Raw genomic sequence first — 14,013 nt, forward strand, 5'->3', positions numbered from 1 at the left:
CCTTTGTTTCCACACTGCTGACGAGGCGAAAACCGATAAGTGAACTGTAGAATTCTAGAATGGGGAGGTTCCCAGGGGTCATCTAGTCCAACCCGCTGCAATGCAGGAATCCCAGCGAAAGCATCCGTGACAGATGGCCACCCGACCTCTGTTTAAAAGCCTCTAGCAAAGGAGAACCCAAGGGAGACCGCTCCATTACGGTCAGAAAGTCCTTCCTCCTGTTCTGTCGGGATCTCCTTGCTTGTCATTCGAATCGACTTGGGTCTGGCCCTACGGAGCAGGAGAACGCAAGCTTTCTCCATCTTCCTTGTGACAGCCATGATATATTTGGTGAGATATTTTGGCGCTGTGGGTTAAACCACAGACCCTAGGGCTTGCAGATCGGAAGGTTGGCGGTTCAAATCCCTGCGACGGGGTGAGCTTGATCCCTGCTCCTGCCAACCTAGCAGTTCGAAAGCACGTCAAAGTGCAAGTAGATAAATAGGCATCGCTCTGGTGGGAAGGCAAACGGCGTTTCCGTGCGCAGCTCTGGTTCGCCAGAAGCGGCTTAGTCCTGCTGGCCACATGACCCAGAAAAACTGTGTGCTGACAAACGCCGGCTCCCTCGGCCAGTAAAGCGAGATGAGCGCCACAACCCCAGAATCGGCCACGACTGGACCTAATGGTCAGGGGTCCCTTTAACTTTACCTATCTCCTCTTAGTTTCCTCTTTCCCAGGCTAAACATACCCAGTTACTTCAACCGTTCCTCATCAGGCTAAACATACCCAGTGACTCCCATCAGCTTTGGCTAGTGGCCCAGCTACACCCCTATCTGGACAGGGATGATGATGATAATAATAATAATAATAATAATAATAATTAATTTATACCCCGTCCTTCCTGGTTCAAAAACTGGGCTCAGGGCGGCTAACGACAAATTTAAAGCACTTAATTGTAAAATCAGCATAAAATACAGTATAAAAACATGAATAGCAATAAAATTCAAAGTTCAGAAATCAATTTAGGGAAAAGCCATCTAATAATTTTTAGATAATCACCAGGGCTAGCTGGCTGAATTGGTCCTACTTGGGCCAGCGAGGAGACCAGGGGAGAATTAGCTGTGGGGTCTCAGAGCGGGTGATCTTCATAAAAGGGGAGGGGGAGGGAAGAGAAGGTGGAATAGCTCTGTCTTAAAGGCCTGGCGGAAGGAGGTTAAATCCTGCAGGGCCCTGGTCTCCTGGGACAGAGCATTCCACCAGGTCGGAGCCATCACTGAGAAGTGGCAGGAAACCTCAAAGTTAGATGACTGCAATGCGTTCTATGTAGGGCTGTCTTTGGAAACTTCAGTTAGTGCAGAATTCAGCGTCCAGGTTGCTCACTGGAGCAAGACGGTTTGAGCATATTTCACCCATCCTGGTCCGATTGCACTGGCTACCAATTAGGAGTCTTGGAGCCTCAGCTTCAGGATCTTTCCTTCCAATAGGCACTCAGGGCTGATTTCCTTCAGAATGGAGAGGTTTGATCTTCTTGCAGTCTGTGGGACTCTCAAGAGTCTCCTCCAGCACCAGAATTCAAAAATCTATGGACCTCATAGGTATCTCAAGCCATTTGCCCATGTTGCCCTGCAACCAGTCCATGCAGAATGTAGGCACCCTATATATAGAAAGGAGCAAACCAGTGATATTTTAGGAAGCAGGCTAGTAGGCGGGACCCATTATTTACATCATAGGAGCCTACACAACACAAAACACTGTTGCTGTAGGTAGGTTTTATTTTATGTGTTTTTTATCTTATATTTTGGAAATGTACATCCAGGGTTTTTTCTCCCCCCTTTACATTTTTTGGGGCCCCCCAAGAGAGTGGGGCCCTAAGCTATAGCTTGTTTGGCTTATACGTAAATCCGGCTGTAGCCCTCTTCCCTGGTCCCATCCACAACAAGCCTCCGCCAGGAGCCCACCCATTCCTCCCAGCACTCTCCAGATATGCAGGGAACGCAATTCTCAACATCCCCTTGTGCCACACACCCGCTATGCTCTCATCAGCCTCCCAGAGGGTCATGGGAGTTGTAGTCCCAGCCTGCTGGGAACTGTTAACGGAGAAATCTGAGGGCTCCTTTGGACATAAAACAAGGACCCCAGCCAGGAATACCAGAGCAAAACAGCAGCCAGTCGGCTTGGTCTTGATTGAAGGCTGTCGCGACAGGACTCCCACCTGCCACCTGGTGGAACAAGATGGAAGCCCCGAACAAAAGAGCCCCCAAACTTTTAGTAGCTGCTAATCCCCATGTTACACCCCCCCAAAACTACATCACTCATACATCATGGTTACATCATGAAAGGGGAGGTCTGGTGGCCGTAATCTGAGCATCCTGGACCCTGCCCCATGGTTCCCCTTGCCCTCCACCAAACACCCATCAAGTGTGACAAAAAATATATATTTACATTTCCCTGTTTCCCAGCCAAGTTCATCCCACCCTTTTGTCTTCACCTGGGTTTGTTCTTTCTGGAATGGCTACCTGTCTGGCACTCAGGTATCAGGAGGCCAGGGATGATCACTCAGGCAGAGGGGCTGCTGAGTAGCTGAGCTCACATGTCTATATGGATTTGTGAAGTTTTCCCTGTGAGCCAGTACAGAGATCCATTGATCAGTGAATTCTTACATTTGGTATCGTGCAGCAAAGGCCCTTTGAATAGATAGGAAGAAACTGTGATGAGAATGTTTTGTGGGGACAAATCACAAAAGTCACAAAAGCGATTGTGCTGGTTTTGGTAGTGGGCTGCATGTGCATGATATCTGCTGGAGGGGCAAACACCCCCCCCCAACCTATACATAAATTCCTGCAACAGCACCGAGTCTGGAGAAGGCTGTCTGCGCCGCAGCAGCTGCCTCGACTTCCCCTGCGTTGAAGTGTCTGTCCGTCGGCTGTTCTGATGGCGTCGGGTTCTGGCACGCGCTCCCAGCACCGCCCCCCCTTTCTCTCTGGGCCTTTTGGATTCTCCCAGACGCAATTTGGTACTAATTACACGTTCCTGCCTCTAATTGCCACATTGTGAATGATAAACAAAAAACTCCAGTTTTATTTAATTAAAGACCTGGTAGAATCCACCGGGGAGAATTGGTACGGTTGGGAAAGGGGAGGCGGGGGGGAGGACGCCGATTCTCCCAGCGCAGCGCAGAATCCCGCGGGGATTGGTTTCGGCGTGGGAAATGATCCGCGCTCCGATCTGCCCAGGGTGGAGGTTCAAGGGACGACGTGTTTGTGCCCCCCCCCCAATGGCTGCTTGCCTGCGTTTGGTCGCGCAAAGGCACACCTGGTTTGGGGAGAAATCAGAATTAAAGGAGGGCATGTCCAGGAAAGTCCATGAGGATTAAAAGGTAAAGGGACCCCTGACCATTAGGTCCAGTCATGGCCGACTCTGGGGTTGGGGCGCTCATCTCGCTTTATTGGCCGAGGGAGCCGGTGTACAGCTTCCAGATCATGTGGCCAGCAGGACTGAGCCACTTCTGGCGAACCAGAGCAGCGCACGGAAACACCGTTTACCTTCCCGCCGGAGCCGTACCTATTTATCTACTTGCACTTTGAGGTGCTTTCGAACTGCTAGGTTGGCAGGAGCAGGGACCGAGCAACGGGAGCTCACCCCGTCATTGCGGGGATTCGAACCGCCGACCTTCTGATTGGCAAGTCCCAGGCTCTGTGGTTTAACCTACAGCGCCACCCATGAGGATTACCTGTGGCCAAAGTGGTCTGTCCTTCCTTGAAGGTTTTTAAATAGAGGTTGGATGGCCATGTGTCCTGGAGATTTTAGCCGAGATTCCTTCCTTGCAAGGGGCTGGACTAGATGACTCGTGGGGTCCCTACGATTCTATGATTCTTTGAATCAGAAGGTTCCCCCTGTGCAGGAATCTCAGCATCCCTGACAGATGGTCGTCCAACCTCTGCTTATAAATCTCCAAGGAAGGAGCGAGTCCATGACTTCTTGTGGCAGTCTGTTCCACTGTCGAACAGCTCCAGCCGTCAAAAACTTCTTCCTGGTAGGAATCTCCTTTCTTGTCCCTTGAATCTGTTGGGTGTCCTCCCTCATAACGCCGGAACCAGCGGACGTCCAGCGAAGTTGAGGCTATTCGGGATGGATAATAGGAAGTCCTTCAGCATGTAGTTAGACGGTGGAACTCCCTGCCACTGGAGGCCACCAATTGGGATGGCTTTGAAAGAAGATTGGACCTATTTGTGGAGGGCTGGTGTTGCCTGCTGTGTTCCGCCTCTGTGGTTGGAGGCAGTAAATAGTTCTGAATCCCAGTTGTGGGGAACCTCAGGAGCGGGAGAGCGAGTCTTGTGTTCGAATCCTGGTCACGGGTTTCCCAGAATGGGCATTTGGTTGGCCACTGTGAGAACAGGAACGCCGGACTACACGGGCCGCCAGCCTCATCCTTACATTCTCATGTTGCATTTGGGTTCGTGGCCCATCACTCCCAACAGAAGGCGGAAAATGGAAGTGTGGTTAATAGAATAGTTGTGCAAGGAGAGAGAGAGGATATAATTTTTCCAAATGGACCTGTTTTCCCTTAAGGGAACGGAGGTGCCTGGGGTGAGCCAGGGTGTGCCTCTTTCCCCCCCCCCCCAACCCGACAAATCCCCAATCTCCCTTTTTGTCCTCAACTCCCTCTTCGCAGGGAATGTGAGGTGCATAATGCATTGCTTTGTAATCACACATAATCTACATGTCAATATGCAGATCAGTTCCCAAGCCCCCGAAAAGATTTTGGAGGTGAGGGGGCAACACATTGGGGAAGGTAAAGGTGTTTTGGGGATGGGAGCTGTGTGTACTGTACATTTAAAGCATATTTACCCCCTCCAAGAATCCTGGGAACTGTAGTTCGCACCTTCCGGAACTATAACTCCCAGCACCCGCAAAAAAACTACAGTTCCCAGAATATATATATTTTTTAAAGGGGGGAAACTATGCTTTAAATCAATGGCGTGTCAATTTTAGGTGAAGAAAACTATTTGAGGGGTGAATGATTGGAGGATAGCTTCTTTCTGAAAACCCCTTTCTTTCTCTCTTTCTCTCCACCCATCCTGCCTGTCTCCTTTCCGTTTCTCCCCTTCTGCCTCTTATTCACCCCTCCCTTCGATTCTCCCCCCCCCATCTCTTGACCTCTAGGTGCGTCTCTCAAGTCTGGCAGGACGCTTCCCGCTCTCCTGGGCCACGATGGAGCGCAACAGACGCCTTTCCTCTGCCGGAAAACCCTCCTGCGATTCCCGCTAAGACCTCCGGGCTTCCTAATCCTCTCCTCTCGGACCGCTCTCCTGGTGGTTATCTCCTCCTCTTCTTCTGCTGCTCCTCCGGCGGACGCCCGGCTCGCCTCCCGCGCCTCTTTCCTCTTCCCTCCTCCTCGCCCGCTCCTCGCGCGAGGACGCTCCTTTCTCTCCCTTCCCCAGAATCCGTTGCCCGCCACCCCACCGCCGCGTCCGCCATGTTCCTCCCGCCCTCGAGGCTCGTCCTGCGGGTGCTGAATCTCCGCACGGGCTCGGCCGTCCTCTTCTGGCTCCTGGGCCTAGCGCTGCGCTCCTTGCCCCTCTCGGGGCAGAAGCCGGAGGACAAGTACCCGGTGGTGCCCACCAACTACGGCAAGCTGCGGGGGATTAAGAAGGACCTCAACAACGAAATCCTCGGACCCGTGGTGCAGTACCTGGGCATCCCCTACGCCACGCCGCCCGTCGGCGAGAGACGCTTCCAGCCCCCCGAGGCGCCCGCGTCCTGGTCCGAGGTGCGGAACGCCACCGCCTTCGCTCCCGTCTGCCCCCAGAACATCCACGGCATGCTCCCGGGCATCATGCTCCCGGTGTGGTTCACCGAGAATTTGGAGATTGTGGCGGGCTATGTGCAGAACCAGAGCGAAGACTGCCTGTACCTCAACATCTACGTCCCCATGGAGGACGGTAAGGGTGCAAAAGGGGGGCGGGCGAGCGGACACGGGCGAGCCCCCCCCCAAACCCTCCCCCCAGCTGTTTCGCATTTCTCTCCCCATTCCCCTCTCCAGCGCCGTAGGTCAGGGCGTCAGGGAACCCGCTTAACACCGCAATCCCTTCTTTGAAATAATAAGAATCACCATCAGAATCAAATCCTCGTCTTTAGCTCTGTCCGCCTCCCCTGCGCTGCTAACCGGAAACCGCTCCAATCGCTAGCTTCCCAGAAACAGTTTGAGCAGCACCTCTGGGCATGTGCAGAGTGCTTTGTGCGGCCAGAAGAGCTCCGCAGGATCGGAGCAGCTAGACCAGCATCTTTTATTATTCTAATTTTTTAAAGAACAGTTTAGTTCAGGCGTACGGGATGGTCTAAACCACAGAGCCCAGGGCTTGACGATCGGAAGGTCGGTGGTTCGAATCCCCGCCACGGGGTGAGCTCCCGTTGCTCGGTCCCTGCTCCTGCCAACCTGACGTTCGAAAGCACGTCAATGTGCAAGTAGATAAATAGGTACCGCTCCAGCGGGAAGGTAAATGGCGTTTCTGTGTGCTGCTCTGGTTCGCCAGAAGCGGCTTAGTCCTGCTGGCCACATGACCCAGAAGCTGTATGCCGGCTCCCGGAAAAACTGCGGGCAAACGTCGGCTCCCTCGGCCAATAAAGCGAGATGAGCGCCGCAACCCCAGAGTCAGCCACGACTGAGCTATCCCAGTCTCAGACCAAACGCTCTAGCAGAGCGTTGCCAGCGCTGAATGGCAGCAGCGTCTTGCTAGGGCTCCCGGCCAGGCCCTTTACCTACCCAGAGATCGTACCCGGAGCCTTCTTCACTCCAAGCAGCTCTCCCCCTGAGCAGCTCAAAATGTACGAAGACAGGCAAACACATTATACCTAACGCTAGACCTCTGCAGTCTACCTAGCTCAGTGCAGCCTACACAGGCCGGCAGCAGCCCTGCTTTCAGGCACTGGAAGGGGGGGATCCCAGGCCTGCCTGAAGACGCTCCCCCAGGAGCCTTCTACACGCCAAGCAGGTGTCCCGCCACTAAGCTGCGACCTCGGGTCTAGCGATGAGCTTCATCCCTGCAGGAACAAGGGCTCCTCTCCCCCAAAACCCAGGGTGCTCTGGCTCCCAGAATCCTTTGCTGCTGCCCTTTGGGGCCATGTTTTTTTCACCGCCAGGTCCTGTCCGAGCGACGCTCACCCTACAACCACCCCACTAACTTCAGGGTCAGGGGGCTTTGCCGGTCGGGGCGGAGAACGGCGAGGGAGGGAGAACTCTCCGCAAAAAGCAGGGGATGGAGGGAAAGACGAGGAGGAGGAGAAACCAGCTGCTTCTCCTCTCCCCCCCCCCCAAACGCCACCCCTTCCATCTCCCACCAAGCCGTCCCTCTCTCTTTTTGCAGCATCGCTAAGCCAGTTTCCTTGGCAACGGCCGGGAAAGGGGGGGGTTGCATTTAAAGAAGGGGGGGGAGCAAATCCCAAAGCACTAGGCGGAAAAAAACACACACAAGGCATCGGAGCGTCTCCCCCCCCCCCCCGTGTGGGGCACCTGCTCCTGGCAGAGGCAGCTGCTGTTCCTAACCCCCCCCAACCCCAAACTCTGCCCCTCGCGCCCCCCCACCTCGTGCCCCACATCTTCTCTTTCTCTTTCTCTCTCTCTTTCTCCCCTCCGTGTGACACGCTTTTCCCCAGCTGCCGCCTGGGGCGCCGCAGAGAAATGTCAGGTCCCATTTGGGAACCCTGCCTACTGCTCTCCCCGCCCCCCCCCCAACCTCCCTCACCTGAGCGGCAAAGGCTCTCTGGTCCAGCCTCCGCAAGGATGCCCTCACCTGTCCTCACCTGGATGAAGCCAAGGCAGCAGGGATGCAATAGCTCCCCGGTGGAAATAGGGACGTCCCGTTCCGTCGCGATAATTTCTCTGTTTATGCCCCGTGCGTCGTCCTGGGTGGCAGCTTCCAACAGATATAAAAACATAATAAAGGCATTTTTTAAAAACACCCATTCCCTATACAGTGCTCCCTCGGGTTAAGTACTTAATTCGTTCCGGAGGTCCGTTTTTAACCTGAAACTGTTCTTAACCTGAAGCACCACTTTAGCTAATGGGGCCTCCCGCTGCCGCCGCGCCGCCGGAGCACGATTTCTGTTCTCATCCTGAAGCAAAGTTCTTAACCCGAGGTACTATTTCTGGGTTAGTGGAGTCTGTAACCTGAAGCATCTGTAACCTGAAGCGTATGTAACCCGAGGTACCACTGTAGTACCTTGGTTTTTGAACATAATCTGTTCCAGAAGACCGTTTTTGTTCTGAAACGTTCAGAAACCAAGGCATAAGCGTGTGTAACCCAAGGTACCACTGTACAGTCATACCTTGGGTTGAAGTAGCTTCGGGATAAGTATTTTTGGGTTGTGCGCTGCGGCGACCCGGAAGTTACGGAGCGCGGTACTTCCAGATTTCGCCGCATGCACAGGCAGCCAAAATGACGTCACGCACATGCATGGAAGCGGCGAATCGCGATGCGTGGACGAGGGTTGCGTTTGCTTCTGGATGCGAATGGGGCTCCGGAACGGCTCCCGTTCGCATCCAGAGGTAACACTGTACAGTGGTATACCTCGGGTTACATACACTTCAGGTTACATACGCTTCAGGTTACAGACTCTGCTAACCCAGAAATATTACCTCAGGTTAAGAACCCGGGTTAAGAACTTCAGGATGAGAACAGAAATCATGCTCCAGTGGCACAGCAGCAACAGGAGGCCCCATTAGCTAAAGTGGTGCTTCAGGTTAAGAACAGTTTCAGGTTAAGAACGGACCTCCAGAACGAATTAAGTACTTAACCCGAGGTACCACTGTACAGGATCGCTTTCGGACGGCTCGGGGGTCGGATAACTCCACACCCTCCGACATTTCTCAGATGGAAATAGGGACGTTCTAAGGAAAAGCAGGTGGCTCTGTGGGTTAAACCACAGAGCTTAGGACTTGCCAATCAGAAGGTTGGTGGTTTGAATCCCCGTGACGGGGTGAGCTCCTGTTACTCGGTCCCTGCTCCTGCCAACCTAGCAGTTCGAAAGCACGTCAAAGGGCAAGTAGATAAATAGGTACCGCTCCGGCGGGAAGGTAAACGGTGTTTCCGTGCGCTGCCCTGGTTCGCCAGAAGCGGCTTAGTCCTGCTGGCCACATGACCCGGAAGCTGTACGCCGGCTCCCTCGGCCAGTAAAGCGAGATGAGCGCCGTAACCCCAGGGTCGGCCACGACTGGACCTAATGGTCAGGGGTCCCTTTACCCTTTACCTTTAAGGAAAAGCGGGAGATTCCGGGATCAAATAAAAAAACCGGGACGGCTTCTGTAAATCAGGGGTGACCTGGAAAATAGAGATACTTAGAGGTTCCAGAATAGAAAACACAACCATCTTGGTCCGAAAGGTTTCACAGCTGGGGATAACCCTGGAAAATAGGGTCTCTTGGAGGGTCTGGAGTGGGGGTAAGAGAGACCCACAGAAAAAGGAGAAAGAGGTCCCAGCTTAGGGTTGGTTGGTTTGGATTTTGGTGTTTTGTTTTCTGGCCAATCTGAGCAGGTTACAGGTGGATTTAATGCCAGGCCCGATCTGGGATAATCTTTATTTAAAGAGGAGCCAGCAACTGGAAGCCCCATAACTGAATCTGCCCCACTGTGCGGTTTCCCAAACGTGAGTCTCCGGGACTACATTTCCCATCATCCCTGACCGCTGGTCTTGTTAGCTGCGGGCGATGGGAGCTGTAGTCCAAAAACAGCTGGAGACCCACGTTTGGGAAACACTGGCCTAGGAGGGCCACGTTCATGTCGTTCGTTGAGCGCTTTAAAGTCATGGTTTCTCCCCCAAGGAATCCTGGGAACTGTAGTTGGGTTGAGGGTGCTGAGAGCACAGAGCAAAAACCCCCAGAGTTCCCTGGGAAGCGGCGTTGGCGGTCAAACTGGCATGTCTTCTCCCAAGGGATTCTGGGAGCTGTAGTTGGCTGAGCGTGGTGAGGAGACCCTGCTGTTCCCGCTCATGGAGCTATCATTCCCAGAGTGGGTTAACAGCCAATCCCTCTTCCCAGGGAATTCTGGGAATTGCAGTTCTCTGAAGGGAATAGCGGGGGGTCTCCTCACAACTCTCTGCAGCCTTAGCAAACTACAGCTCCCAGAATCCTTTGGGGCAAGCCATGGCTGTTTAAAGCGGTATCGCAGCGCTTTTAACATTCGGCATGAATGCAGCCTAGGTGGCCATTGGCCGGATCCTGCAGCCTGGATCTTTTGATGTTCCTGTTTGATAGGGAAGTCCTGCCCCCTGTTTAGGGAAGCTTTTAATGCCTGAATGTTTTATTGTATTTTTTAATATTTTGTTGGAAGCTGCCCAGAGTGGCTGAGGAAACCCAGCCAGGTGGGCAGGGTAGAAATTATTATTATTATTATTATTATTATTATTATTATTATTATTGCAGGCAGCTGTAGGAAATGAGTATGGAAGCCTGGACCTCCTCAGAGTAACCCCTCTGGACAAATTTTCTTTAAACTATATATTTTTAAATTTAAACCCTACCTTTTCCCCAGGATGGGGCTCAAGACAGCTTACAGCTAAAAATACAGGAATGCAGATAAAGTTTGTCCGTATGGATATTGAAATTCAATTTTGAGGGCCAATTCCACCCCTCCCCAATAGTGGAAAATGATCTTCACCCACTCACCCGACATTTATGGCAAAATTTAACCTCAGGGACACCTCCGCGGCAGTCTCCCCCAATCTTTCGTTCCCTCCAGGCGTCAGACTACAACTCCCATTATCCCTGACCGCTGCCATGTTGGATGGACTTGACGGCAGATAAAATTTCCCCCAGCATCTGGAGGGCACCAGGTTGGCAAAGGCTGTTTTAGGCCCAGGGCGATTTAATATATGTGTCCATCCCAGTGCACTCTGGAAAATGTCGGCCGGCGAGGACAAGATAATAGGGCATGTCCGGGGCTCGCCCCAAACTATAACTCCCAGGAAGCAGGATAGTTAAAAGCAACGGGAGCATGGCAAAGGTGGCCCACCTTGGGTCTGATCCGGTGGGAAGCTGCATGCATTCATATAGAATCACAGAACCTGGAAGGGACCCCAGGGGTCATCTATACCAACCCCGCGCAACCACAGCTAAATTCCATTGGATCGGGTCCTTTGATAGGTAGCGCATGGCAGCTGGGTTCACCTACCTTTAGGTAAAGGTAAAGGGACCCCTGACCGTGGCCGATTCTGGGGTTGCGCCGCTCATCTCGCTTTATTGGCCGAGGGAGCCGGCGTACAGCTTCCGGGTCATGTGGCCAGCAGGACTAAGCCGCTTCTGGCGCACCAGAGCAGCGCATGGAAACGCCGTTTACCTTCCCGCCGCAGCGGTACCTATTTATCTGCTTGCACTTTAACGTGCTTTCGAACTGCTAGGTTGGCAGGAGCAGGGACCGAGCAATGGGAGCTCACCCTGTCGCGGGGATTCGAACCGCCAACCTTCTGATCGGCAAGCCCTAGGCTCTGTGGTTTAACACCCATGTCCCCGTGTCCCCTTCACCCACCTTTGGGTCGGCCCAAACACCAGCAGCCTCCTCCTTCCCTTTCCGTTTTTGTTCTCTGCACGAACGGCCGGTAACCTCCGGAACTGCCTGCCACAGGAATTCCCGAGAGAGTCAAGAGAGAAGGCCGCGCTTTGAATTGCGGGCGGGCGGAAGAAGAGAGGGGTGATGTCAGGGCAGAGAGTCACGATCCGTGGGCTTGTCCTGAGAGAGTAGCTCAGGTCAGGAGGGTGAAGGGGCACTTGTGGTTAGCCCCCTCCCTCCCTCCTTCTCTCCCTGTTTTTCGCTCTCCCGCTCTGCCCTCCCTCTCGCTGCTCTCTTTATATAGCGGAGGATGTTGCTGCCCCGGGGCGAGTCGCCAGCCCGTGAAAAATCCTTCTGTCTTAATCTGCAAATGCCCAGTTCTGCCATCACATCAGGGAGCACGCAGGAAAGGGAGACGCTCCGAAGTTGCCCCAGCCGTCGCGCTGCCCCAGATTTCGGCCGGCCGAACTGAGCCGGGCATGGTGCCAAGCCTTTCGCCTTTCCTTCCCCCGTCCCCCAAAACTCCCCCTCTGTTTTCTCGGCGTAGGATTTCCCTTCAGTTGCAAGTCCCCCTCCTCAGAAACTCAGCCGCCTTCCCGGCAAACTCGTCTCGGGAATTCCTGTAGCGGGGAGTTCCAGAGATGATGATGATGATGATAATAATAATAATTTATTATTTGTACCCCGCCCATCTGGCTGGGTTTCCCCAGCCACTCTGGGCGGCTTCCACAGAGACCAAAAATACACTAAAATGTCACACCTTAAAAACTTCCCTGTACATTTTTCACCTTCTCACCCCTTGCTTTTTCCTGTAAGACCTATTGCAGTCGTTAAGAGTCATCAACAGGCTCATCACAGCTATCTGCCAATCACCCATTCCCACCACCCTTCTGAGTAATACCCCTCCCCACCTTCTCACTATATAGAAGGATCTGGCAACTTCTGTTTCAGTGTATCTGAAGAAGTGTGCATGCACACGAAAGCTCATACCAAGAACTAACTCAGTTGGTCTTTAAGGTGCTACTGGAAGGAATTTTTTTTGTTTTGACTATGGCAGACCAACACGGCTACCTATCTGTTCCCTGTACAGGACTGCCTTAAGATGTCTTCTAAAAGTCTGGTAGTTGTTTATCGTTTTGACATCTGATGGGAGAGCGTTCCACAGGGCGGGCGCCACCACCGAGAAGGCCCTCTGCCTGGTTCCCTGTAGCTTTGCTTCTCGCAATGAGGGAACCGCCAGAAGGCCCTCGGAGCTGGACCTCAGCATCTGGGCAGAATGATGGGAGTGGAGACGCTCCTTCAGGTCTACTGGGCCTTTGAGGCCGTTTAGGGCTTTCAAAGTCAACACCAACACTTTGAATTGTGCTCGGAAACGTCCTGGGAGCCAATATAGGTCTTTCAAGACCAGTGTTATATGGTCTCGGCGGCCGCTCCCAGTCCCCAGTCTAGCTGCCGCATTCTGGATTAGTTGCAGTTTCCGGGTCACCTTCAAAGGTAGCCCCACATAGAGCACATTGCAGTAGTCCAAGCGGGAGATAACCAGAGCATGCACCACTCTGGCCAGACAGTCTGTGGGCAGGGAAGGTCTCATCCTGCGTACCAGGTGGAGCTGGGAGACAGCTGCCCTGGACACAGAACTGACCTGCGCCTCCATGGATAGCGGTGAGTCCAGAATGACTCCCAGGCTGCGCACCTGGTCCTTCAGAGGCACAGTTGCCCCATTCAGGACCAGGGAGTCCTCCACACCTGCCCACCTCCTGTCCCCTAAAAACAGTACTTCTGTCTTGTCAGGATTCAACCTCAATCTGTTAGCCGCCATCCATCCTCCAACCGCCTCCAGACACTCACACAGGACCTTCACCGCCTTCACTGGTTCTGATTTGAAAGAGAGGTAGAGGCCTGTTTGCATTGCTCAGGAGCTGGAAAACCCTGGTCTTCCACGTCTCCTCCTTGGGGATGCAGACAAACGCCTCTCCCCTCCCTTCCGTGGGCTTAAGAGTCCGACCCCCTTCTCTTGGTAGGGACAGGATCTGTGGGGCCCTATGGGGCATCGACATTACTTTTGCCCCCCTTCCTCCTCCAGCTCTGCGCTCTTCAGGCGGCGCTGTCTTCCCGTCTGTCGACACCTCCTCCTCCAGCCGCAGGGGGTTGAGATGGATGACCGTACGGGTCCCTTACAGCGTCCTGCAGCTTTGCGGCAGCCACACACGCCCCCTCTCCCATCTGCCTGCCAGATCCCGTCTCGACGCCTCCTTCCCGCGTCCCGCTGGGCTCTTGGCTTCGCCTCGGAGAGACGAACCTTTTCTCTAGGACACCAAATTAAAAAGAGTTCCCGGTTTGCTTTGCTTTCCGTCGCTTCCCTCTCTAGTCGTCATCCTCGTCCTCTTTGCCTCCCGGTTCCTTCCTCCCGCGTCTTCCGGAAGGATGCTTGGGACGCAGGCAGGAGTCCAACCGGTGCAGCTCATGCGCACAGTTCTGTCCGGGGAGTGGACTGC

The 14,013-nt window shown here is 53.6% G+C and overlaps 1 protein-coding gene across 4 annotated transcripts in view; it reads left to right on the forward strand.

Moving 5' to 3' along the window:
* NLGN2 (neuroligin 2) overlaps positions 1 to 14,013 on the forward strand; it is a 71,441-nt gene that overhangs the window by 19,843 nt on the left and 37,585 nt on the right. For 3 of the 4 annotated variants that reach the window (XM_028703610.2, XM_077916800.1, XM_028703612.2), the window contains exon 2: positions 5,143 to 5,921. The exons of the other annotated variant lie outside the window; for it this stretch is intronic. In XM_028703610.2, the coding sequence (XP_028559443.1) occupies positions 5,456 to 5,921 (466 nt within the window). In that variant the 5' untranslated portion in view covers positions 5,143 to 5,455. The remainder of the gene's footprint in view (positions 1 to 5,142; positions 5,922 to 14,013) is intronic. 4 annotated transcript variants of the gene reach the window in all.

This window comes from Podarcis muralis, chromosome 13 (genome assembly GCF_964188315.1).
Source record: "Podarcis muralis chromosome 13, rPodMur119.hap1.1, whole genome shotgun sequence".
NCBI lineage: Eukaryota > Metazoa > Chordata > Lepidosauria > Squamata > Lacertidae > Podarcis > Podarcis muralis.